General features: G+C 43.9%; 1 protein-coding gene across 3 annotated transcripts; it reads right to left on the bottom strand.

Annotated features, from left to right (window-relative positions):
* Window positions 1–820: 820 nt before the first annotated feature.
* Window positions 821–27968, bottom strand: mlt (tubulin folding cofactor E like protein mlt). Of its 3 annotated transcripts, XM_076367245.1 has the most exons (8): window positions 27841–27968; window positions 26505–27106; window positions 14182–14424; window positions 8679–9689; window positions 7037–7206; window positions 5727–5835; window positions 5166–5270; window positions 821–4385 (listed from the first exon to the last, which is right to left on the bottom strand). In XM_076367245.1, exons 4-8 carry the CDS (start codon window positions 9675–9677, stop codon window positions 4233–4235), a joined length of 1536 nt encoding a protein of 511 aa, XP_076223360.1. In that variant the 5' UTR covers window positions 9678–9689; window positions 14182–14424; window positions 26505–27106; window positions 27841–27968; the 3' UTR covers window positions 821–4232. The 3 variants fall into 3 exon arrangements, 2 of the variants coding, with proteins under 2 accessions (XP_076223360.1, XP_076223359.1); XM_076367244.1 differs by lacking the exon at window positions 14182–14424; XR_012998477.1 differs by lacking the exons at window positions 5166–5270; window positions 14182–14424 and adding an exon at window positions 4979–5112 and having other exon boundaries at window positions 4238–4385.
* Window positions 27969–27997: the final 29 nt, after the last annotated feature.

Below are 27997 nucleotides of genomic sequence, written 5' to 3' on the forward strand. Positions count from 1 at the left end.
AGTATAATCAGTCTTCTATAGTGATTGTTTTCTCCTTGATGTACCTTAGAGGATACTGCAAATAATCGTCTAATGGTTAAAATCAATGTTAACAGTTAATTAATTTGTTATTCCAAGAAATCTTCTATGGAACTATAGGTGGTAGAACGATGAATCGTACGGGGTGATCGGGTTCGGGTGTTCCGCCTCTGCGCCAGGACTGAAGCTAGTCTCCCGGTTACCCTGTACAATGTCACAAAATTGAATTATTCAATGTAAACGTATCCGGCACCTGTGGTTGTTCCAGACTTATCTCCTTTTTTCATTGTATTTCACGGTTGCTCGGGGACACCGGTCCGATTCTAAATCGTGGAAACACGTACTGCGTTGCCCGCGTCAGCCAATCAGCGCGATGCCTCCCTTAGGGCCGTCGTGTCGGGCAGAGTCGCTCGGCGATCGATGCGCACACGTAGCCCGAGCGTTCCCGCTGAAAAAAACCAGTCCTCTCCTATGCAACCGGCACGAAATAATATACATTTCGTCAAGGTCGACGGATTTCCCGATTGAACGGTCTCGGGAATTTATTAACCCTCAGCCGCGGAGAAGCCTCGGGATTAAGCGACACTCGTAATTTCTATTTAATACAGGATAAAACTTCTGTTTTATTTATATCGGAACGAACGGTACTCGAATGAAACTCGATCTCTTGCCCATTAGAATCGCGTAAAAGGTTTACGACGCGAATAGAAATGATCGAAGCTACTTTAACATTTCCCTCGGCAGTTAAGGGTTACAGACCGGACACGTAGCCGAGCGGTCCCGACGAGTGAAAAGACGCCGCTGGTCTCATATAAAGATTTTATTTTCGTTAGTACGTACACGTTTGCGCCAGCACAAAAAAGGATCGTTATTATATAAAATCAGAATGATGCAGAGGTCCTTTTCCGAGACTAGACACATACAAGGGCGCAGGATCTCAGGGTCGACGGGTTACTCGTCGCGGCGGCATCGATCAAACGGGCTCGACGCCACCCCGGGCACACGGGGAACCCTGGAACCTGACGTCAACAACGTTCGCGATGCAGCGTGTGTGATCTTCGAGAATTACGTCGGCCGACTCTTCCATACAACCCCATCCCAACCCTGTCTTTTTCTTCGTAAACTGGACCGCGCATTGGAACATTCGAACTGTTCTGGAGAACGGAAAACCTGAACCCTTAAGTGCCATAAAATGTCTGTCAGACTCTTCTAAATTTTCATTTATTCTTGCCTGCTTTTGTTCTTGACTTATTATCTTCTTGTGAGAAGCACTCTTTGTATTATTGTCGAATATTCAATTACTCGGGTAAATAAACGGCCGTAATGAACATTAGTTTGCGAGATTTTTCACATAAGTCACGTCAGCTCGAACGTCTATGGTAATTAAGGGTTAAGGTGTCTAGAATCCCTGCCAAATCTCTGTTACCATTCGCGTATTCTAAGTAGACTACGAATCTTCATGCATTTATAGAACATTTGGAAACTCAAAATTGCACGTGATGCAACGGAAATATAGAAAATATCCGAAGTGTACTGCTTTGTAATATCCACTCTTGAAAAAGTCCTTTTCTATCGGAGTCTTTCTAATTACATCCTTAACAATCTGAATTTCCATAAAGATCCGCGATCAAATCGACTATCGCCTAAATAATAAATCCGATTAACAAAGCGGCTCCTGGTAACGAGTTTATATATGACTCAACAGTATCCTTCTAACGAAAGTGGAGAACAGATGTAATTAAGGTTTCCACAGTCGAAGCGTTCCAATGCTCGGTCGGACGCGCCACCATGAAGAGTCGACGAAGTTTGTGTCCGCGTTCCGGGTCGGGTCCGACCGGACGCGTGTTCATGGTATTTACAAGGGCAGTGTTAGAAGTATCCGAGTTTTACGCTAGTAAAAAGCAGGCACTAAGTGACTCTTCAAGGTTCTTCTTCCTCACGCGAGCCGAACACGCGACGTTGCTTCTCGTCCCGGTGTCTTCGCGCGCCAACGACCGGCCGGTGGAATTTATCCCGCTCTGTCGTGGACGACAGACCCACGGCATCGTTGGTAACACGCTCCACATTCTTCTGAATCCCAAAGAAAAAACAACATATACACCACGTGAAAGACGGTCGTAAATTAGCAGCTATAAAGTATAGAAAGTTCGCCGGTATACCGTGCCACGTTGTTAATTAACGCATTATCCGCCGGGCGGCCATTAATAGCCGTCGCGATCACGTCGAAAATGGCCTGATCACTGTCTTCGAACAATAGTCTTCGAATGATAATTAGATTTTATTGTTCAACAGGATTCGCTGACTCACGATTGTAATTGCCGTTGAAAGTTTGATTACAGAGTTCCCGGGATTATTGACCTTCGATTAAGCGTTTGATAACCACCGGCGAATAATGCGTTAAATTCAGCTAAAATTCATCCTCATTCTGGGAACCGATAATTCCGGGGGTTAAGTACACACCGAAAATGCATGGGATTACGACAGAACGTGTCATTTCGACGATCGGGGATGATCCTCCGACGCTGGATATCATCGAATGGTATGAAACATTTAAAAAAATTCTACTGACTGCTTCCGTCACCTCGTCGAATTTCATTCGAGACGAGATGACCATTGAACTGCGGATTTCTATGCACCTATGGGGAATTTGATAATACCAAATTCCACTGAATATGTAATACGAAAAGTACGTAAATTAAAATGTGTAACGAATTTTATAGTATTTCTTAGGAAGACCCACGTTCTATTATAATCGTACTGTTTTCCAATCATATTTCAGTTCTCTGCGAACAAGAAAACCTAAACTACTAGAACCAGAAGACCTAAACTCCTAATAACTCGAGTAATCGAATTACCCACCGTGACCTTCCGTTCTAGAAGTTCGAAATCATTGCGACAGTGCTCGTTCGCAGATTAAAAATTGGAATTTCTATAATCACCCGCAGTCCAACGACGATCGAGTCGAATCGCGACCAGCGTAAGAAGGGGACATCCCCGTCGATCGAGCACAAAAGAAAAAATTCGGTGCGCTTCTCGTGCGAACGACGCAAAGCCGCGTACCGTGTACACGTTTTCATCGTTTGCCCAGCCGCGTGTCGTCTTCAGCGCGATTTCCTCTTTAAAGAGAACCGGCTGCGGTCTACAAAAATAGTTCACTCTCTCTCTCTCTCTTTCTCTCTCATTCTCTCTCATTCTCTCTCTCTCTCTCTCCCTTTCGCTTCTCTTTTTTTTGTTTTGTATCGCGTTAAAAATTCATCCGCAACTAGAGCTTAAACTCGCTCGTCTCCCGGCGGAGTCCTTATTATTACAGAACATCGATCAACAAACTGGAGTCAACATCTCACTGCTCAACATCCGCCACAATGTACACAACAGATCCCACCCAGGTCCGTGATTCACTGTCGCTCTCCGCTCGTTTCGCCGACTAAATTGAATCAACTGGTCTGGTTAAGGTCTACGACGATGGATTCTTTTTTTTTTGATATTCCTCGTTCGAAACGTCAATGAACGGCTAATCGTTCTCTTCCTGGCCGTACAGCGGCTGCACGTTAGATGGATAGAATGCTTCCGCGTCGCCGCGAAGCGACGACAACGGTCGTCTACTACATTGGAAACGAAACTCGTGAATCTCGAGCGGCTACCTCGGACTAAGTACGTTTACGTTTATTCTCTGTTTTTTTTTTTTATCTTTTTTCGTTCGTTTGTTCCTTGATTTTCTCTCATAGGCTTGGCTGTGATCTACGCTAAACGATTAGTGCGAAGCTTCGGAGAAGAGTCGCGGGTTCTCCGCGACGTTCTCGGTGTAAAAAGGTCAACCGCGCCGGTCACGATCGATCCCGCGATTTCGACGCCCGCAACGCTTCGATCTGCTAACGGTCTACTCGAGTATCAAACTTGGGCCAGCGATATATTGGGACGACGGCGTTTCAACGTCGAAGTTGATCGTTCGTTCCCCTCGTTCGTCTGTTTTGCCACACGCGTCGCGCTCTCTTAACCCTGAAGAATCGACGATGAATACACAGTATCGCTAAAAAAAAGAACAATGTTTACTCGGTGAATGGTATATATAAAAAAATCCCGAGCGTCCCCGTTGTCGATCTGCCGATCGAGAAGCGGCTTCTTGTCCGGTTCGTGGGCCCGGTTTAATGGAGATCAGTCACCGACGATCGTCAGGTGTGCTTCGCGTCGTCCGACGATTCGCTGGCGAACCTTCTTCAGGAACGAATGGAAGACGTTGTCGAGGACGCGGACACGCAACGGTTCAGCTTGCTGTCGATGATGATCTCGTCGCCGTTACGGATGTTGTACCGGTAGAGCTGCTTGTTCGGGTACAGCATCTCTTCCGGACCGTACTGCGCCTTCATCACCTGGATACGTCGACGGGATGCATTAGAGAAGCGCACTTTCGCGGGAATCGGCACACGCTTGCACACAGTTTTATTGTATACCGTGTTGACCCTTGTGTCAATAGTCACGTTTCTAACATTCGATCAGGAGAGTACTGAATTATTATTATGGATATACAGATAGATGGATAAATCGATTATCATAGATTACTATAAGTATATAGATTGCTACAGACGGTTGTAGATAGAATAAATTAGAGATGAATATAGATAGATAGATGAGTATATAAATTACTATAGATAGATTGCTATAAATGACTATAGACGGATGGATACGTAGAGTACTATGGATTACTATAGGTATCCATCTAGAGTATAGGTTACTAGAGGCAGCTTGCCACGTATTACTGCATAGAGCTATAATTAATTGAACGTATTTCAATTTTTCTTAGTAGAGATTAGTAAGTTTTCAATCAAGAAATTCTCTTATTGATTTGTTCGCTGGACTAGAATCACTGCAACACGGTTAGCTGGATTATCAACACAAGGGTCGAGAAAAAGAAAGAAAAACAAAAGAACTTGGTACATCGGCCAACACTGTAGAAACAATTTACCTCTGGACCGTGTTCAACAACTTTCAATATTTTCGCGGGCTCGCCCGGGTTCGTGAGAGAACGCGCGGTTGGGGGGTGGATTTCTATATCGTGATTTCGTGCTTTTTAAGGGGACTCTCGAGAAACCAAACGTTCTGGAAAACAGAAGAGAACACCAGGTAAAGTATCGTAGCTCGTGTCACCTCACCTGGTCCACGTAGAACAGTCTCATCCGGTTCGCCGGGATTTTCACCATCGTTTCCAGCTTGGTTTTCAGCTCGAAAACCGTCCTGTACACGTCCACGGATCGTACCTACAATTTCCATTCACGTTTAACAAGCACCATCGGGTCGTCGAGATAAAATTAAGGAGGAAAGGAAACTTTCTTTGGCGAATTCGTTACGAAGCCATCTGTTCGATTCGGAAAACGAGAAATTAAATCGATTTACATCATCCCTTAACCATTCAAACATACACTAAAACATCATATCTAAACAGACAATTCAACAATATTAATTCTACAATTTTAATCAAGAATAACCAAGATTCCAACGAACAAGCCACTTTCCAATTTTAATTTGACAATGTTATGTCACTGATTCCTGAAACAAAGGATACAAACGTATAGTTTATTTATGAGAAGGTGCAGTGGAAATTCCTTGTCGGATTGGATGATGTAAATCGATGTTTAGGGGGTTGAACGATACGATCCGTTTCCAACGGCAACAAAAGAAACAGAAAAAAATTGGAAAAAAACAGGGAAATTTACCTCGACGAGATCTCCGTAAGTGAACGTGACCTTGACCCTCTTCTCGGGCTTCAGGTCGACGTGTACCAGCGGGTCCAGCTTGCCATGAATAGCCACCAGCTCGGAGTACCTGAAAACGGAAGGACTGGGTCAAGTTGGGGCACGCTCGTCTCGCGGCGACATCGCCGCCCGTGAAACTAGAATAGCTTTATGGTTTCTGGTTCGACTAGAATAGAATAGATGAATGCAGGGACCGAGAAGGAAGCGGCAGTTCATTCCCGGCGGGATTCAAGCCAAATTAACCCTTTGCATCTCGGATACGGCGCGGACATATACAAATCGTTGCGATCCAACGCGCCGGTCTCGAAGCGCCGCTCGTTGGAACAATGGCGGCAGCCTAATTTCAACGTTCCCTTGACGTGCAACGGAATAAGTAAATAAATAGGCGTGCGTCGGAATAATACGGCTCGTGAGACATAATAAATCTGGTCATCTATTTCCGAGGTTGCTGGAGATGAACGCGAAAGGGAATCGTGGGGATTTTATAGATTAATGATACGAATTTATAGATTGACATCTGGTAACCGAATGTGACCCATCCGTGTTTATAACGGAACGCGAGTGCCTGCCAAGAGAACCAGATTGAACTGAACATTAACACACTGAGTATCGCGATGATACTTCTGCTGAATTTTGATCGTTTGCTAAGAGACTCGCTGTACGTTTGATTCGATATTCTGTTCGATAATTTTCTATAACAAATATTAACACTCGAAATACTCGATACTTTCCAGTTGGATGTAGAGGAGATTTTGTAAAATTAATTTATCAAGAAATAAATTAGCAAGCTATTTCCTTTCAATATTTCACGTATTGATTCAGCATACGAAGGTTAACGATAAATACCAACGTTTCTAACTTTGCTATATCAAATCACCTGGGAGTCGCTTCTCGAGTACACAGTTAACTCCGTTGGAGATAGAGGTTCTCGTTTTCCTATCGATTCTATCAATTTACGAATGCCTATTACAAGGCACATTTACGAAGCAAGTGCAGTCCGAATTCAGCAGCACAATTTTTCAATGCAGCGTCGATGAGGTTGCAGAATCTACCTAGAAATAATCCTTGAGCAACATAGATCTAGTGGTTCGTTCGTTTGTAATTGAGACGCATTGCAGGAACGTTCAGTTTCGAGCGAAAACAGAAGAGCAACGGCTAATTAGGAGGCCGGCGTCAAGAAGTGGAAATGGAAAGACAAGAACCAGACACTGACGGATCTAAATTAAGGATCGAACGATTGAAAAGCGGGCCATGAGACCGGGTTGCCGCACCTTTCAGGCCTGTCCGCTTCCGGTTTGTCCATGTAGTACCGAATGAAGGCCCTTTCGGCGTCCTCGCGTTCCTGCGACGATATCACGCCGCCGCCGTTCAACGTTTCGACGTTCGGCAGCCTCGCGATCAGCAGCTGCCGCCTCTCGTGCTCGGTGTACTCTCGAGGACTCTGGAACATCAAGTTCGAACGTTTTTCATCGAGCACCGGACAGCTCCTCCGATGCAGGCGCGATAGAATCGAGACTCGCGGCCCGAGTTATTACCAGGCCTTCGTTCTATCTTTATCAACGACGTTATGTAACCTCATATTTTGGTGCTTAACGCGTTAGCCAGCTGGTGTATCGCTAGCAGCCTTTGTACTCGCGATGCTTCATTCGATGCGGCTCGCCCCTTTTGCGAGACATTCGAGAAATTAAACGAATCTTCTCGGCGGAGCCTTGTTCGGCGAACGGCGGACTGTTCTTTGTAATTTTAAATGATAATTTAAATGATACGTGAAGAATGAAAGGGAATTTGTTAACACTAAAACTACCGAGAAATTGTTCAGATTTCTATAGCAACTCCAAAAGCGCATCTATGGAGACTTTAATTGATTTATTTAATTTGCATGGTGTTAAATCAATTTCTTTAATAATTCTTCGATTCTTTTTTATCTTAATAATTTCAAGATAACTGGGAACGTCAGGAATCACTTTGACCAGTCTGATAGTTTTAATGTCGAAAGTACGTGAGTCTATTGGAAGATATATAAATTGAATTGACTTATGAGGAACCCTTTGATATAGACGATGAAAGATTAACTTCAAAGGATTAGATCAATGCCACTGGTCACTTAACATCCAGACCCCGACTCGAGCGCGTTTAATAGAGAGAAACGCGAGTCCCGACGATTGAGCCGCGTCAACTTGAAGAGGCTTGTTTTTGAAAACGACACTCGTGGACCCGTTTAAGTCCAGTTGACTTTGTGCCAAGATTTTTCTAGTAAAATGACGGAGATCCACCGGCACGTACCGGATCAACCTGCTTTAATGGTCTCGTATTTTAACGGCGCGAGTTTTACTGCCTTGCTCAACGCCGACGACGCGCAGGTTTGAATTCTTTAATAGGTCACCGGTACATCCGACGAACTCATTCATCCCCTTTACTTCAATGATAACCGTAACTCCGCGAACACACTGTAAACCCTCGACTAACACGATTAATCACTTCCAAATCGCGAAGCTTACAATTAGAAGGCACGAAAACGTAATGATCTCGTTCTGCATTATTAAAAATCGTGTCCTTTCATACAAGAAACATTGAATTTTACTAATAATAATTATTTCACCGATACAAGTTCAGTCTCTCGAAGTGTCCCACAACCGATTAAAATGGTACATTACACTCTAATCGAATTAAGTAACGTCGACGCGAGTTTCAAGGTGGAAAACCCCGAGCAAACCGCAAAAGATTAATAATCTGGTTGTCGCAATTTCTGACCGTGTTACCCGAGACTCCGTGTAACTCAAGCACCGTGTTACTCCGGGATCGCCGGTATATAGTGCAATACTCATCTCGCCGGTAAGAAAGCGTCAAAAGACGAACACCGGCGGGAAGACTGTAAAAAGAAAAAGTAGAATCTCCGTGGAAAAGATGCTTCACCTCGAAAAGGGGACAGCCCTGGATCCTCAACGACTTCAGAACGGGAAACCTGGCGAGCCTCTCGACGTCGTCCCAGGTGGACAATAAAGTTCCATTGACGTTCAAGAACCTGAGCTTTCTGAAGGGGTCGTGGGAGGACTTGATCGTGGTCCCGCTGGATTCCGATTCCGACTCGGACCTATCGTAATTGACCTTGCCCTCGCCGTATATCCTGTTCCCCTTGCCAGAAACGTTCTCGTCCGCGTCGAGATTGTTCATGTTCTCGTTGTCCTGGCTGAGATTCTCCTGATCCTTCTTCGTGGTGGTCTCCTCCTCGTTCGAGTTCCTATTGTCCACCAGGGCCAGGGACCTCAGAGGACACTCGGCCAGTACCAGACTCTCCAGATTAGGGAAAACGTAGCCCAACTTGGAGATCTCGTTCCAGATCTCGATAGGGTTCCCGGTGAAATGAAGTTTCTTCAGCGAGTGGTTCTCGTTCTCCGCCTTCTGGTAGTCGAGATCGACCGTTTTGTATTCGTTCAGGGACAGGTGCAGCTCCTCCAGGTTGCGCAGCAACCGGATCAGACCTTGAACCGTCGACCAGGACACCCTGGTCCCGTTCAGGACGAGGTTCTTCAGGTGATCGTAGCTGCCGTGCTTGATCTCCAGCACCTCCGCCAGAGAGTTGAAGCTCAGGTTGACGAACTTGATCTTCGGCATGTGCTGCAGGATGCCGAACACCTCCGTCCACTGGGACAGCTTGTTCTGCGCGAGGTCGAGCTCCTCGACGTTCTTGCATTTGCTGCGCAGCTTCTCGTCGTCGTTGCCCGCCGACTCGATGTCGCAGTCCTGGAGCACCAGCAGCGCGGGCACCGTGTGGCGAGGGGACTTTTTCGGGATGAAAATGCTGACCGAGAGGGCGGCCTTCGGCGAGCTCGACTCGGTCTCCTCGTCGGTGAGGGAGCAGTCGGTCGTTGAACTGCCGTACTTCAGCTCCAGCGCTTCCAGCAGCGACGGCATGTTTACTGCATTCTGAAAGAGGACAGAGACCGCTCTTGTTAGTCGCTCGCCGGGTTCAATTCAGTTTCGAGGCGTGAGGACGCTGGAACTGAGGCTGCATACGCTGTGTTCTCTGGGATGAATGAGGATCGTCGAGGAGATTATTGTTGATAGTGATTGGGAGAGTGATTTCATCAATTATTTACTACTCGAGATGTTATCGATATTCTTTGATATCGTAACTCTTTGGGCAACTGTTCCTTCGGTTCTAGTAAATCTAGTGTCGATCAAGTATGGTAAAATATCATGTACACTCTCTTAATTAGAAATATTCTCTGTCACTATTAATACCTTCAAGTATTACATCAAAATTGGTATGATGAGTTTATAAATTTAATCATACCAATTTTGATGTAATACTTGATGGTATTAATAGTGACTGAAAGAATATTTCTAATTAAGAGAGTGTACATGATATTTTATCATATTTGATCGACACTAGAGATTTAGAACCGAAGAAACAGTTACCTAAAGAGTTACGATATTAAAGAATAATATCGATAATTTCAAATACGTTTTGAAAAAAATTTCCTTTCTAGCCCAGTTCTTCCCAAATGCTTGAGTTTATAAATTTAAAGCATTTGGGAAGAAATGAACTAGAAAGAAAATTTGTTTCAAAATGTATTTGATGGAACTCTTATTTCTTAAATACATGTAAAACACAAAACGAAAACCATGCCAACATATATGGTTCTTATAGCACTTGGTATCACCTCAAAGGTGTAATATACACTGATATCGATGGATGAAAAAGTGGCTGAAAAAAGGAACGAAAGGTGGACCGGCAGATGTTTGAGGATAAAGAGACAAAGGGCAGTCAGAACAACCTGGCGCGAAGCGGCTTTCTACGCCGGGGAAAGAAAGACAGGGGCGTCGTCGTGGAAAGAACCGCGAGACCGGGCATCCTCGATGAATACCTGGTCTGACCATATCCGCTAAGGTCGCGGCATTGTCTTTTTGCGCGACGGAAAACCGGTACCGGTTCCCTTGTCGTCGCTGGAAAACGATTCTACGATCGAGCGTGTATCGCCCACGCAATTCATTCGGACAACGAAGCTCTCAGGACTAGTTTTATTCCCTTACAATCGTGTCGCCTCGTTTTACAAGAATCGCGAACAAAGGCCCGCGATATTTCCCCCAGGAAAATCTTCCGACATTTCCGGTCGCCAAGCGAAGCAAAAAGTCTATCTTTCAATCATTCCATTTCTCTTTGCCAAAACGAAACAATGAAACTAACAAACAGTGAAACCCATAAAAACGAAAAGACACATGAAAACCAAGCAATATAGATATATACCACGAATACCCAATCCTTTCTAAACAAATGGCATTTACGAAACGACACATTAAACTTAATTCATCACAATATTGAAGATACTCAATATTCCTTAACACGTCGAATGCCATGGGGGTCACCGGTGACCCTAAATTCAGTCACTGTAATTCTCTCAATTAAGTGATTATATGAAAACATTTCTATATTGTAAATAACGCTACCTAACGCGGTGACGAAAACAAACGATAATAACGACGCAATTCAATGAAATCATTTAGCCCTTTAATTACTCGAACAGCGAGAGATCAGCACTTAGTTTCCTTTTTTCTATTATTATTATTATTATTATATAAGCAATTGATATTATTCTATTATTATTATATAAGCAATTGATATATAATTTAGCTTCATCTATTGAAGGTTTTGTATGTTTCAAAGAATTTCCGACAAAGGGTTAATTCTTTGCACTCCAGAGGCGTCTCTAGGTCACCAAATGACTTGACACAGCAAAACTGTAAACGTTGATATTTAATATTAAACTTTGTATAATGCATCGATATACGAAATATTGAAAGAAAATAGTTCTCTTCCTCGATGCATGAGATTTCTTAATTCAATCTAAGAAAATGTCTGTATCTCATCAGAAAATATTGAATGTTCCCGGTGAAAAACTTCTGGAGTGCAAAGGGTCAATATTGCACTTTCTTCGTTTCGCGTATTCTGCGCCTCAAAGTCGCGCGGCGTTCAACGTGTTAACCGGTATAGCCGACAAGCAATCCTCCGAGTTCCCCATGATGAATCGCCGAAATCAACGTCGGTCGGAGTCACGGTGAAAGGACAATCGAAGAAAAAAGGAGCAACGAACGAGCGCCTCTCGAGGACGTCGCTAGCCGTACAGCGCGCGAGTGCAACGCGCGCTTCTAACAGGCTTCTCGTTGCCAGACCCGCAACGGAGAAAGTTAATTTCGCATGGCCGTTGAACCGATATCGCGATTACGTAGGGGAAGCCGGAGAGTAATGCAACGACTATTATGCCGGGGCCTCGTCCGCTCCTCCCCGCGCTCGCGCGTGTCGTCCCAAGCGTATCGCCTGCGCGCGCTCTTCCCGGCCGTGCACAATTTTCCAACGAGGGATGAAACCGGTGTCCCTCGAAGATCCGCGCGTTTGTCTTTTATCTTCTCCGATCCCTTGAACCCTTGTTTTTTTCTCCGTGTTGTTGTTGTTGTTGTCGTTGTAATTCAAACGATACACCGTTGGCGATTCCGCGTTGTCCCGCGATCGACGGCGCGATACGAAATTACGCCGGCCGAATTAGAAAGCGGGAGGCGCGAACGAACGCAGACGGAGCGTGGCGGTGTCGCGTCAAAGTTTCGCGTAAATGGAAACGACACGGTTTTGGACGATGTCCAACGCTCGCGGCCGCGTTCCTCCGCGACCGCTGCCACCTCGGATCTTCGCCAAATTGACGTAACTTTACCGCCCCCGACGCTCCGCGATATTCCGTAATCGTTCGTTACCGACGTGTCTCGCCGTGCCCCCGAGACTTTCTTTTTGTTCGTTCTTTTATAGAGATATAACTATATAATAACTATATATATAGTTATGGTATTGATCCGTGTGCATGAAGTAGGTATGGGAGAATTCATAATTGTTATGGACTAGTCTAGTTTCACTAATATCAGTTTTGATTCCTTATAGATTAAATACATATTGGTTTTATCTGTAACTATTTTCGCTTTTAGATCGTTAGAATCAGTTACAAATTTCAAGCGTGCGTTCTTAATAATCAAAACTGATATATCCAGTATGCACTAAACCAATGCAACCACAATTAGATATCTCTTCGGTTCTCATAACGGTTTCACTGAAGACCAACACAGGAATCGTTCAAAAATCAAAGTAACCAACTCTACTATTTATATACCCAAATTTGAAGTGTGAAATCTCTCGATTGGTTCTTCGCGCGTCACTTCGTCAAGTCGCAGAGAGAAAGGAAACAATTGCTGGACTAATCACTCCGGCAAACGAACAGCTCATTCGCGATTTCGAAACAGATGTTACTTTAAACCGCTCCGATCCCCGGATCTTTCCTCTATTATCCTTTTTTTCTCGCGAAATCTCGAGGCGAACACTGCCGCATTCCATTCGCCGCGATTCCCCGTGTCTGCCGCCGCCGTTTTCCATCGGCCGAGCGAACTCGAACGCGCCGCGCGAATCGGTTCAGGATGATACGGTAGAAAGCCTACCCCCGATCGCCGCGAAACGAACGAACCTTATCTCGGGGCCGTATCTTAACACTTTTCTACCCGGAACAACGTTAATTGGTTTCCTCATGTCGACAAGGAAAATATTTAAATGGCCCGTGCAGAGAATTACAAAAGTTATTGCTACAATTTTCAACATTCCCCGGAATGCCCGACCAATTGGCGAGCCGAGAGCGACTTAACGCGTTGAACGCCGCACGGTTTTATAGAGAAAATACACGAAATGGAAAAAGCATATTAATCATTTTATTGAATTGCATTATTATTATTGCACATTCATCTAGCTGAATGTCACAAAATTAAGTAGCATTATTTGTAATGTAGAAATGTTTCCAAATAATCGTTTAATTGAATGAACTATAGTAATTCGATTTAGTTTGGGGTCACCCGCGACCCCCATGGCACTCAACGTGTCAACAGATTCTCAGCTGCGAGTCGCTCGCTCCGAGAAACTCGGCTGATCATCTATGACAGCGCTAATATTTTTCTGCTCGGAAGACTTACAATAGTTCCTTTCATGTACAGGCTGATTGGCAGCGATCTCGTTAAAGTTTCATGAGGGAAAAAGTAAAAGAAAGTAAAAGGAATTCTTCTGTGTTACTCGGATCTTCTTATCGAAACATAATTGTACATTAATAACAGCGTTGAAGCGTTTCATGGAGGATCGTGGAGTCGTTCGAGCGGCTGCGAGACTTTCGTGAGTTCACGTGCGAATATTATCAATATATTATTTCAAATAAGATCGAAACATCGTGGAGCACCGTTAATGCTCGCGCTTTAAAGAGCCCCGAGGGATCATTAGCGCAATAAACGAACGAAATTGGCAATCTATTCGCAGGTGCTCGCTAGGCGGTAGCCAGTGCTAAGGAGTCTATTAAGCAACCATTAGGTAAAGCGTTAATTAGGAAGCTCGAGGTAGCGTAACTGTTTCTGGAGGTCTTGAAGCGAGCGAGGCTCCTTAGTTGCGGATCAGGTTCCTCGAAAACTTGAGTGGGAGGCGCGAAATGGCCATCGCGATCGAGGATCGCGACAGGTCAGCGGAGATTAGTCACTGGATACCGGGTGGCATGGAATCGTGGAAGGTCCTTCGCCTTGGTTCCTTTCCGGTCGAGGACGGGGCAGGAAGATGGGCCGGGAACAAAGTGTTTGCCTCCACGACGGCTGAAAACTGCAAAGTAATTATTTAAACGGCGACACTGCTTTCGAATTAGTATTTGCACCGTCCGTGGAAAGAAGTAGTATAACCTTCGAACGAATGGGATCGGTGTTCTGGGAATTCTTTACGCAGAAAGCTTGTTATTCGATTTCAGAAGTTTCTTAAATTAATTGGACAAAGATCATTCTAACTTAGCTGAGATGTTTACTGTCTCTAGTAGAACAGTATTTATTTGAACGAATTGAATCGATGTTATGAACATGATTTGCTTAGGAGAATATTTTTAAGTATCGAATGTTAAATTTAATTATTCTCGATAACAATGGTATTTATATTAATTAGATCAAATTATAATTCAATAATAAAATTGACGTGCTGATGATTTAGAATATTTTAAAGTATCGAATGTTAAATTAAATTATTCTCGATATCAACCGTGTTTATATTAATTATATTAGATTATAATTCAATAATAGAATTAAGGTTCTAACAATGTTTGAAACATCTGAAATCAGCAGACGTAGAGAACGTTTCCATTCGCTCGGATGAACCGTTCGATTTCGATTGACTATTTTTTTCCACGAACAGCACGGTCGCATTTGCGTCGATCCGAACCTTGAATGCCAAACGTCGTGATAATAACTATGCAAAATGATCCTAATGGAATTACACAACGCGTACCGTTGCATCACGCAATGTTTGTTAATCGAACTAACGCCGGACAGAGCAGCAACGCTGGCGTACGCTACTTTCTCCTCGGGCACTGATTTTCCGTGCACAATGCCAGACCGGCCGTAAGTCGGAGCGCACGAATCGAAATGGCGGTCGAGGCGGAAACCGGTGCACCGGGGAAACGATTAACGGGAACACCGGATAGCTTTAACTCGAATCGCGGCGCGTGTTCAATAGCAATCCACGAGCAATTTATATTCCAGTAACCTAACGATATCGTTTCAAAAATTCGTTCCCTAATTAACACCAGAACTACCGTACTAGTCAAACTGACTGGTTCCGATCTTTTCGCTTCGCAATTATTGATATCTTGAAAGCAGAATATTCGAAGTGACGTGAAAAATGAAGTTTCACTTGAATACTATAACGAATGTTTGGAGAAACCAAAAATAATCTACTGTTACAATTTGTATAGAGTTTACGTATCAGTTATATTAAATTCTCGGTAGATCTAGTGTTAAAGAAACATCGTCCCAAGACATTCTTTGAAGAAAGTGCAAGAAACGTACATATTCTCATCATTTTTAACAGATTCCTTTTCACCCTGTGCACTCGAAAGTCTACCACTAAATATATTCAACATTTTCTAGTCGGATCTAAAGAACACTCATTGAAACTGACTTAACGAGAAATCACACATAAATTAATACTAGATTTACAGAACTCGTCGATATAACGGATACTGAATGTTTTAACCCTTTGAAGATTCTTCGAAATATACGAAACCTCCAGCAGATGAAGTTAAATTGTATATCGATTGCTTAAATAATAGAAAGAAAGGAAATTATACACTGATCTCTTGCTGTTTGAGTAACTGAATCACTTTTTTGCGACTTACTTTTCCAAATATGGACACTTGATCTCGAAATGTCGACATTCGTCCGCAGAGGGTTAAACATTATTTAGTAGCAAGTCGATTTTAATTCGTGCAATTATGCAAACACGCATAATACGCTTTGAAGCTAAAATATTCATGTCTATAGAAATAAACACGTAGTTTTCAAGGCTCAATAGAACAAAGTGTAGAACAAACGTCTACAAATCCAGCGTTAAGGAACAAAGCCGTTCTATTTCACGTGTAAACGCATAACACGAAGTTCAATATCAAGTATCGAACTTCACGACTCTCCAATATGAAATCAAACGTCGATTAAAATTGGCTTCTCAAGTGCAACGATTAAATCCATTCGCTAATAAGCTCCGCAACGTATGAAACTTTGATTAAACCTTCCACGATGCATCTTTCAAAGGCAACCTGGTTTCTGTTCATCCTCGCTCTCCCTCTATTAATAAACCAACCGTTTTTACCCTGAATCTTATTTGCCTAATCGAAATCGGGTTACGGGAGATCAAATATTTACGCGGTTCGAACAGCTGACTGCCTGCCGAGTTCCGGTGTGGATCCAGGGGGCAGTATTAGGGTGGTGTCGCAGCGCACCGCGAACTTCTCGGCGAATCGCCTCGAATCCGTCGAAGGAGACGGGCAGATCTTCAAACGAATGTACACAGAGGAGAACCGTTTCGAGCGCGTCCATTGAAACAGGCTTTCCGGTGAAAAGCCGTTCGTCTGAATGCCTCGAGGATTCGAAAAGGAAGCGTCGCGTCGGTGTTGAAGCCCCATAAAAGCGCGAATTCGCTAGTCCGCGAGAGCGGGCTGCGTGGATCTAAATATACACGTCGGTGGTGACGGTTACGAAATGTCAAGCAGACGCCGCGGAGTACTGGGTCAGTCGGGAACGGCCGGTCTCGAGGAAAGACGACGCGGCGCAATCGAATCGGAGCTCGCGGAAACGAGCGTTTAACGCTGTTCCCACCGCGACCAGTAAAATAGACTGTTTTTAGAATTTCCATTAGAATCTCCTGTAGACAACGTAATCGAATCGCCTTCACGACTTTTCCTAAAATATGTGTATAAAACAGTTTTCAATATTCACACCTTTTGTTGTTTACTTTCTGAAAATTTGTAGTCTGTCTTACCTACCACGACCGGTCATTGTATCGGTAGAACGATTTATATCTTTTTGTAATAGTATTCTCTCAAAGACTCAGTTCAGGTACTATAAAGTCGTTACAAACGAAAGGTAATGTCGAATTGGTTGTTATCTTCATTCTATATTAAAAAATATCAGTCATTTGACTGATCCGTCGATTTCAAAGAGGAAAATATACAAAATGAAAGAATATAATATTAATTCTTTGGGGACGAAGATGCTTGGAAATATACAAAACATTCAACAGACGAAGTAAATCATATACCAATTGCTTAAATAATAGAAAAACCAGAAACGTGCTGATCTCTTGCTGTTTGAATAATTAAATCATTTATTGGCGACTTAGTGTCCCAAATATAAACATTAAAGTCTTCGAAACGTCAACATTTCATCTCGCCGAAATGTCGACAAATCATTTGATTGAATTGCATTGTTATCGTTGCACGTTCTAGCTAAATGTCACAAAATTAGGTAGCATTATTTGTAATATAGAAACGTTTCAAATTATAAAATAAATTGATTTACTGAGAAGCATCTGTTTCAATCATTGCAAGATAAAGGAAACAGCGATGAATTATTTAACATTGAATTACCGGACGCGTCAAAATGATATATTCCTGATTTCTTCATTTTGCAATTATTATAAAGATAACAGATGTTTCTCCGAGAAATGTTAAGGAAATTGATTTAGCAATACGCAAACCGAGTTATAAATCAATCAAAGTCTCGATAGATACACTCTCGAAGTTGCTACGTAGAAATGTCGAAACATCGATTTAACTGGTCGGTAGGTTAGCGATAATTATTTAAATCGATGCTTATCGAGCTGTCTTGGATATTTCTTATGGATCTCGTTACTAACAATTTCAGAAGCATAAATCAGAAAATCCAGTTGAAATATCCACGTTTCTTCTCCTTTCGAAGTTCGTTTCATAAACAGCGTCCTCTAGTTCCTCATTAAAAACTTACAATACACCGAACTGCCCCTTTCCAATCAAGAAACAAGAAAGAATGAAAACGAGTAAACAACCAACAAGTAAACCCCCTCAATTCCACTCTGCGAGCTGCCACTTTCAAATGCCAAAGCCAAGAAAACCAATTCCATCCGACAGGCAGATACAATCGACCGTCAATCCAAGGTATCCATCGCGAACAACTCGAAACTCCGAAGAAATCTCGAAAAATCGAGGTGAAACTAGACCTACCGATCGCTGTGGGATCGAGGAATATCAGCTACAGCAACAAATGAATCCAGAGTCTCGAGATTCCCCGGAATACAAGGGAACAAAATTCCGCTCGCCTCGGTATCCGCTCAAGGCCTTAGAAAGCCGCGGACAGCGCGGCGGAAAAGGAGCACGGCCCGTTCTCCGGTAGCGTATAGTCCACGCTCCACTATAATTTTCCCGTAATGCTTTTCGTCCAGGTCCGCGGAGAGTAACAAAAACTGATAAACGGATACTTTCTAACCGGCAGCGACGGCGCGCGCGCGCGCGCGATGAAGGAGAGCAACTGCGCAATTCTCGCTAGGCTCTTTTCCCCGTTGCGTCGCGGCTGCGAGAGCGATTCCGCGTCATTGGGCCAGCGGGGAAATTATTGGGGAAAATTCGGTTTCGTCGGAAACAAACCGGCGAGAGGGAATTATCGACGAAAGTCGTCGGCTCTCGACCGGCGCGCGAGCTGCGCAAAATGCTCTCGCCCGTCTCGGAATATTACTCGGTTCGCCAAGGTTGCCCGTTCGCCGAGAGCTCACGACCCGACAGCGTTACACACGTGCGCGGATGTATATCTGCCACGCACTTACAAAGACGGCCGCGCCTCCGCGGAGGGACGCCTATTTACGATACAGCCGCGATCCGCGAGCCTAGGAGTACCTAACCGCGCGCGGGATCGGCGTCTTCCAACCTTTTGTGTCTCTGCTCTCTGCTCTCGAACACGATTAACACTAGAACTACATGGATTTAACCCTTTGCGGTCCTGTGTCGAGTCAGACTCGACATTCTATTTTATTGCATCTACTCGTTTTAACAATTTTTTCTATATTTATCTGTATCACAATTGAACCATTTAGAGGTAACATTTCAGTGACTTCTAAATATTCTTGAATAAATAAATAGAACGTCATGTTAAGCTGTAATTGAATGAACGACGACGTGAACCTCAGACTGAAAAATCAAGAGCACGTAGTTCCTGTTTTTTCTATTATGTAAGCGGTTGATATATAATTTAGCTCCATGCAGTCGGAAGTTTCTTATTAGAAATATTTAACATTTTTTGACGAGGCGAAGACGGTATTCTTTGAGATTGAGTCGAAGAGAAATCGCCAGTATATTGAGGAACAAAGCTATTTTATTCTAATATTTCACGTATCAAGACATTACTCAAAGTTCAACATTAAATATTAGATTCTATAGTTTTACTCTCAGTCACTTGATTAGATACAACAAAACTATAAAGTTGAATATTTAATATTTCAAATTGAACTTCGCATCGTTACGTGAAGTATTGAAATAAAACACCTTTGTCGATTAATGTATCTATGAATTATCGTTAAATTAGTTTCAAACAATATCTCGTCAAAAAGTGTTGAATCTTTCCATTGAAAAACTTCCGAGTGCAAAGGGTTACGATTGATGTGTAATCCATATGAAAGTTGTAACAATAGATTATGCTCGGTTTCTCCAAACATTCATTATAGTATCGAAGTGAAGCTATTTATCTTCAAGATCATTTCGAATATTCAATGCCTTTAAGATATCAATCATTGCGAAACAAGACAATCGAAACCAGTCATTTGACTGGCACGGTAATTCTATTGTTAACCCCTTAACACGTTGACTGCCACGAGAATGTCAAACGTTTCATTGTAGCAAGATTTATTCCTTTATAATTCAGGAAAATGGTATTAGAAATAATGATTAATGTTTTGGTATTACGGTGCTCATATTATCTAGCTTCTCGTGTTTCCGAATATTTCGATTCAATGGCAATTTTCTCGTAATTATTTTAAAACAATTTGGAAGCTCTGGCCACCGGTGACCACCGTGGCAGTCAACGTGTTAACCCTTTCCACTGTCCAGTACCACTGGACATATTCCATTGACATACTTATAACGGTCCCTGCAATTGCAATCCACGCAGGAAATTGTTTCAAAAGATACCATCTGTTAGCTAATTTTAAATTATAATTTCTTTTCATAAGCTAATAAGTGAATCCATTACAATTGTATTTCTTTCATTTATTCAAATTGACTTGTTTCGTTCTATAAATTAACTTGGACCAGCCTACTAGCACTCCAATAAAAACAATGGACCATAAAGGGTTGACTCGTCAAGTGCCACGGAAATCTTGACCATTTCTCTGTACGGTTATCCTTCTTAGCAAAGAAACGTAGCAACAATTATTCACTATTTCATGTTACAGTCTTTACATACTATTATCAACTTAGTGACGTTATTAAATATTTTGATTCAACATTATTTTGCATGTTACGATTGTTTTCAATTCAGAAACATCAGTCATCTTACATGGAGACTCATGGAAAGATTTTTCATTCTGAAATTGTCAATGATGTGTCATGAACGTATAGCTTAAGTTCGGCCAATCAGCGAGGAGGGGGATGAGCACGGCGCACTCAATGATTTCGCGGTATCGCGAGGCTCAAGGTTAATCCTTCGCGCTCCGATTCGCCGCGATTGTTCTGAAGGAGAGCCTAGGATGTCTGGTTTATTGTTCTTAGGTGCACGGAACTGTCGGATGATGACTGAACGATGAGCGAAGAGGTTGTAAAAATAGAATCTAGACGCTGGTATCGCCTCTCGGCTGCGCAAATTATTGAGAATCATCGGGAGATCCTTGTTCGAAGCTAGAGCCAATGAGGAGTGATTAAACAGAATTCTAATCTCGAGAGGCGCTGCGATAAATCCGAGTTTCATATTCTGATAATCGTTCTGCAGTTAATAACTCGTAACATTCAGCGATACCTCTGATTTCAATGACTTATGTTCAATAATGCAGCTATTAATAATTATAAATAAATATTCTGAAGGTTACTCTACTGTTCGTAATTTATACTTTGATCACGGTTAATAATCAATAATAGACAACTTCCAATAGCAGTTCTACTCGTAACCATTTACAAATTACAATAACGGTTAAAACTCTGACAATTCGTAACCTCCAATAGTTCTACCTTTAATCATTCGTAACTTCCAACGATCACTCGACTATTAATGACTCTTAGTAACTCCTTAGTACTCATTGTACTGTTACACTCACGAAAATATCAACGATCCGATTCAGGCACCGAGCAAACTCTCGTCGAGCTGTGCAAAATCGATGTTTCACCGTGTCAGTCCCCGGCGATCGCGATAAAGAAGAACCAGTTCTCGCTTGAGAAACGCTCGGAGTGCAAGGAGTTAAAGGTCCCACGGTCTAGAAGGATTCGCATCGCCGGCCGATCGGTCGAACGATTTTCGCGAGGCACGTCGACGAAACGGAAACCGCGAACGGCGAACGATCGAAAGTAAAGGACGCGGATTGGGAAACGCCGCGCGCGCACGCTTGTATGCGCGCGTACTCTTTGTTCGTTTCTCGGCTTTTAAGAGCGTGTCTCGCATCGGTGCACGGCAATTATATCGATGTGTGCGTGAAAGCGGACAAGAGATACATCGGACACCGTTCACTGTGCATAGCGCGCGTCTCGCTGGTACCGTGGCTCTGCCGACTTCCAAAGGTTTCCCCGTGAGTCGCGAGCGTAGACGAAACTTACTTGGAACAGTTGAGTTGCTGGGAAGAAAAGGATTTTACCAAATAATCATTTCGATAATTGGATATCGATATTTTTCATGTATAATAGAAGACAAAAGTATATGATTTAATTAATGGTGCGATTAGTGGAATATGGATTTTAAATTAAGCTATGGAATTTTGAATTCATGACGTGCACAGTTCGTTGAGGTTTTGTTATCTAGAATGTTTAACCCTTTGAACTCTGTAGGCTCCAATATTGCACTAGTTGTAATATTAAATGTTTTAATCTTAAAGAAACTTAAAATTATTCTATTTTCCACGCATCCAGATTTTCTACTGAGAAGTAAAATAAAAGATCGAAGAAATGTTATAGCATGTCTCATTTTAGGAATACTATAAAAATTAGTTGCAGTTGCTGATAGATTACAAAACAACCTGGAGTGCTGGTTAATGAAACATGGAATTCGATTTATTTTGAACCTGGATTTTTCAGAAACTATTGTCTTATTCATATATACACACAATCGAATGGAATATCTGAAGAATCTACTAGGTTCAAAATAAAAATAGTTTAAAACTATTTAGCTTCTTTCATTCTATTGGTTCAGATAAACAGTTTAATAAACTCCGGCGTACAACGCGTATTTTCACCTATCACAGCTCTTGATTTTAAATAAATCGTACGTCCCTGAAATTTTACAGTACACTCTCCTGAATTCCAAACTGCTATCTATTATTCAATTTCCCCCTAGTTCTATCAGGCGGAATTCCTACCGCCCCGGAGGCGTGATCAAGATTGACACGTGAACCCGAAATGATTCATAGATCAGTCGGGTCCCACGTACAGAGCAGTTTCTCTCGTTCCGCGACGAATCTCGTTCCATTACGGAGCTCGAGAGCGAAGAAGGAGCAATTGCTCGTTCCGAGAAATCGTCTTCTTCAATTCCGTGCACCGATCGCAGAAGATCGCAACGAATTGTCGGGTCCTTTAGGAAATTCGCCAGCATCGACGCCGACGAAATCGATACACGCGATCGCTTCTTCGAATCAGGAACTCGAGGAATTTCGCTCGGTCGAATTCCGATGCAGATGCGTTTCTAATATTTAAAAATAAACAGCTGGCAGCCGGCCGTTCCGAACAGTTTCAGGACAATGGACGGCGTACCCGTTGTTTGCTTTCTAATCACACTGCGGCGTATTTTTGGCGTCGAACGGAGGCTTGCTGCAACGGAAGCCATTATTCCTGGGCATTATGACGATTCTCGTTCGCGCGATTTCGAGGATTCACCGTTCACCCCCACGCCGACGTTCCGTACGAAAATTTCCCGTCGACGAACCTCTTTCGCCGAGTTTCCAATCGTATCTGGCGATTTTTCGAAACGAACACCTGACTTCGTTGCGTCACCGACGTTGCGAAACTCATCTAATCCACTCGATAACGTAACGCGCAACAATTGGCAGGCTCCGCGAATTTCGCGTTACGCCAGCGCGGAAATTTAACGAAGTTTGGGAACTTCGGCTGCAGGAAGTCTATTGATCAGTCTATGAATCGGAGTACCAATACTCCGAAAGAGAGACAATAGGTTTTTCAAAGACCGTAACAAGGTTTTTTACTCGAGATCATTGGAGTGTTCGGAACGGAGCTGTTCAATACCTCCGGTTAATGATTTAAACTGTCGTTAAGCTATCGCGGAGCTTACATCGAAATCTACAACCGTTGGACTCGAAGTGGTTCTTTATCGCGATGCCCGGCGACGGAAAATCGATTTGGTCCAGTTCAACGAGAAGTTGTTCCGTTGGTAAATTATATCGGTCGCGTTTTCGCGAGTGTCATTGCAATGAATATTAACCTTCCACGGACAACGTCGATATTTTGATGAAATGTTCGTATTTAGAAGACTAAGTCGCGAACGAATGATTTGATTACTCGAACAGCAAGAGGCCAGTGTTTCCATTACTTAAGAAATTGATGTACAATCAATAGTTACATCTGATTTAACCCTTCGCGGACGAATGTCGACACTTTACCGAGATCAAACTTTCATGTTTGTAATACTAAGTTGCAAGCAAATGATTCAACTGCTCGAACAGCAAGAAACCAGTACATAATTTCCTTGTTCCATGTTATTTAGGCATTCGATGTGTGATTTGGCAGAATCTACAAAAAGTTTTGTATAGTTCAGGGAATCTTCGTCCACAAAGGGTTAATCCCTCGACACTAGACCTATCAGACGAGTCAAGCTGATTAAAACGATGCATTTCTGAGAGAAAAGAAATCCCTGCATCGTGCAACACTAAGAAGCGCATCAGAAGGTTTATAAATGTTTACATTTGGGAGACTAAATAGACAAACGATTTAATTACTCGAACACCAAGAGATCAGCAGGTAGTATCCTTTTCTTCTATCATTTGAGCAATGTTGTAAATTTAGCTTCATCTGCTAATCCCTCGACACTAGACCTATCAGACGAGTCAAGCTGATCAAACCGACGCATTTCTGAGAAATTTCAAAAGAAATCCCCGCATCGTGCAACACTAAGAAGCGCGTCAAATTGAAATTCGATTCGGAAAACGGTAAGCGACGACTTCTAAGAGGACTGTTCGAAAAACCGCCGTTACGTAAAGTTAAATTTAATCGTATGCACGAGCCATTTCGAGCTGCGAAGCTGTCGGGCCGGAATCACGATTCTAGACGCCACCTGATTCCGCATAAATTTCGCGCTTCCTTATGTCCGAGGAGACGTGTTGAAGTACAGTTCCTCTGAATCGCGTCGGCCTTGCCGCAGACAAGGAACGGCGCAATTCACACGAATCCGTGGCTCTTTGTTCGGGCTTCCTTCTTCGCCGGCTATTATCGTTCGACTCGGGAGACGTAGATAGGAAAAGTTTTCGTCCGAATAACGAGGCGAAACGATTATTCATTCGGCCGGCCTCCGTTACGAACGAAATTACTCACGCGACGCGGAACTACGGCGCATCTTATCAGCCCACGGACGCTCAATGGATCGCACTGTTTACGTAAACACACGATTTCCATGGCGCACCGCCAGATAGCCGGTCGATAACGCTTTATTACCAATAATCCATTACCCGGACCGTCCAATTCGAACAATGGATTTCACATTCTGTTTCGATTCTGCCTTTCAAACGAACGGTTCAACCCTCCGCGGAGAAAGATACTTCGGAATATTAAACGCTTTCGTGGAAAATTGAATTACACGTCGAACTCTCAAACGATACAGAAGTTCCGACCTTTCGTTTGGATATTCGCGTTATTTGTAACATTCGATTATAAATATCAGAGTTTAATATCAGTACAATTATCCTGAAAGGTTCAATATAAAAACAGGCAGACCATATTCCTTGCTTTATTCCTGTCTTTTCCAACGTCTGTCTAAGACAGACTCATTCCACTGAGCCTTAAACTTCGCAACAAGTTGCACAAAGAAGTGTGACAGCAGACTCTGACCGAATCCTGAGTCACCGTAATAGCCGTGGCAATGATTGAATACCCATAATTGCCAACGAACAAATCGTTCTGCCCGCGATAAATCTCCTCCTCGTTCGCGGAGCCGGTTCGATCGAGATTTCTCAATGAGTCCCGTAATCGAGATAGGGGGATTGCGACAGAGCACACTGAATCGAGGAAACGGCCGCGTCGCGATGAAAATACGACGCAGCGCGGCTGTCAAACTCCGGCTGGTGCGTAGATTGTCGTGTGCGCGCACAGCTGATTGCGATTATGTAAGCCTGCGTATCGCAACGCGCTGCGTAGCGGAGGCAGTGTCGATACCGTCCAGGCCCGACACCTGAACGCTCTCGTGCGAACGCTGGAAACGTTGCCTCGCATCGCGTCGATTGATTGCCAATCGAATCCCCTTTGAAAACTGCGTATCTAACTTTATCATAGACAACCCACGCTCATAATCTCCCTCCCTCCCTCTCTCCTCTCTCTCTCGCTGCGACGCACACGATAAGCGACATTCCTAGAACCTACTGAACATACACTTCGTAACGTTCCAACCTTAGACAAACAGTTCATGCGAAAGCAACGAATCACTCGAAATCCCAAGGAAACATCCACAGTAACCTCCAGCAGCTCTGACACCCTCAGCTATCAGCAGGGTTGCAGACACCCTAGACAGTGTCGTAGCAAGCTACACGCAGGCCCCAAGCGCTCCGCCCTCAATCCGAGCAGCTATCTTGATCAATCCCATTTCTATCCCCGAAATCCCCGCTGCGAAAGCCATAGCTCAGGTACCTGTTGTGGGAAGCCAGCCCTGATCTACGGTATATCGGAGCAGAAAACAGGCGGACGTGCCAGAGGTGCTATCTGCGCACGCTGATCGGACAGCAGTCGGGAGCCAGTTCCGCGAGCGGTTCTGGTTGGGAATCATTTTTGCGCCGCGGAGAAGGGAATCCGGTCGCTGGTCCCTCCACCGTGTCGCGGACACTTTAGCAGATCGATCGAGCACGGGAAGATTGAACGGGGAAGCGAAGACTCGAAGACGGGTACAAGAATACCGCGAGGGGTAAATCGGGTCAAGGATTCGCGTCGAAGTAGCGCGTAGTCGTATTAGTTCGGGGCATGCAAGATGCTGCGTTTCGCAGGTACTCACTGTTTTCCTCGTCCTATTATACCCGTCGCCAGTACACCGTTATCGCTCCAGACGGCCGGATGGGATTATTCCCTGCGGACAGGCCCGATCGACCTGGCTCTCTCTCTCTCTCTCTCTGTCTCTATCTCTCTCTATCTCTCTCTTTCTTTCTCTCTCTCTACCTGGCTAGGGGTGTATATATACGTGTATTTTCGTCCCCTTGCGTGGTTGTCCGTTTCCCGACGACGCACTCGCGATTTTTATATCGCCGTCATGAAACCGGACGCTCGCGCGCGACTCTACGGGGGGAGTCGGAACGGATTTTTCGGTGGAAAAAAAAAAATTGCTGAGAGGAGGAGTGGGTGTCGCGCACCGACACCACACGAACGTGCCGCTCGCCCGTCCACCGTTGAACTGATTTCTGGCTCCTTTGTTTAGTAAACAGAAACAGCTGAGCCGCGCTACTGGTTACGCTGGGGAAGTGGCGGGAGCTGGCCTCCTCTCACCTCTCAGCTCGCGGCGACCACTGCCACGGCGCAAGCACGCTCCGACGGGATGGTCACGTGGGATCGCAGAATGATCGGCCAATCGCTAGCGACTCTCTCGCAGGGCCGTACGCCGGCCTGGGAACAGAGGCGACGGATTAAAAATTTGACGTTTCGCTCGGTGACCGTTGTCGCTTGTGATTCGGTGGATATTTCGAGTTGTTTGGCAATTGGCGTTTGTAATTTTGGGATGTATACGGTTTGGTGTTTATGGAGTAGGATTGGGTGATGTTTTGGAGCGAGGATTGATTTTGGGTGGATGGCGCATCGATGGAGTGTGGGTTGTTTCTAAGTAGATACGCTTTGTAAATGGAAAATATTTTTAGTATCCTTGGAATAGTATACTGTTCTTGAAAGTTATTCGAGAAATTTATTGTAGGGAATGAGATCGAATAAAATATTTGAACCGCACGCGTTTGGAAAGTTTCTTTTTAAACGCATGGTTTATACGGATGTGCAGCGGTGGATTTATCGTTTACGGTGAATCCTCCGCGCGATTTTCTTTTTCGTTGCGAGATGCTTCGTAGACCGTTCCAGCGGCCGCGAGAGTCATTAGCTGCGCGGATAGCCGCCTCGTTATTAATTGAACGATGGAAATGGAACGCAACTGGAATTTCAGTGTCACGGGGAAAGAAGTCGCGGAAGATTTGATGAATGCGTCGATTGCGAAACTGCGTATATGTAAGTCACCGATGGTGCATAACAGAAATTATGTAACGTGGCCAGAGGAATGCCGTTAGACACGGTGTTAGGCGCGAAAACGCTCGATGACGCTGCGCTACTGCAACCTGTTTTACCGTTACGAAACTTACCGATTCGCGGAGGAACGGCTGCGATGAGCCACGGGCGCGTTTTCATTTTCACAAGAATCGCTAATGATTTCTACTGAACGGAGAAAACTGCGAATGACATGCCAGCGGTCTACGATCGGAAATGATGGTGCAACGGGCGACGCGGATAGCGTCATCT

This window comes from Nomia melanderi, chromosome 4 (genome assembly GCF_051020985.1).
Source record: "Nomia melanderi isolate GNS246 chromosome 4, iyNomMela1, whole genome shotgun sequence".
NCBI lineage: Eukaryota > Metazoa > Arthropoda > Insecta > Hymenoptera > Halictidae > Nomia > Nomia melanderi.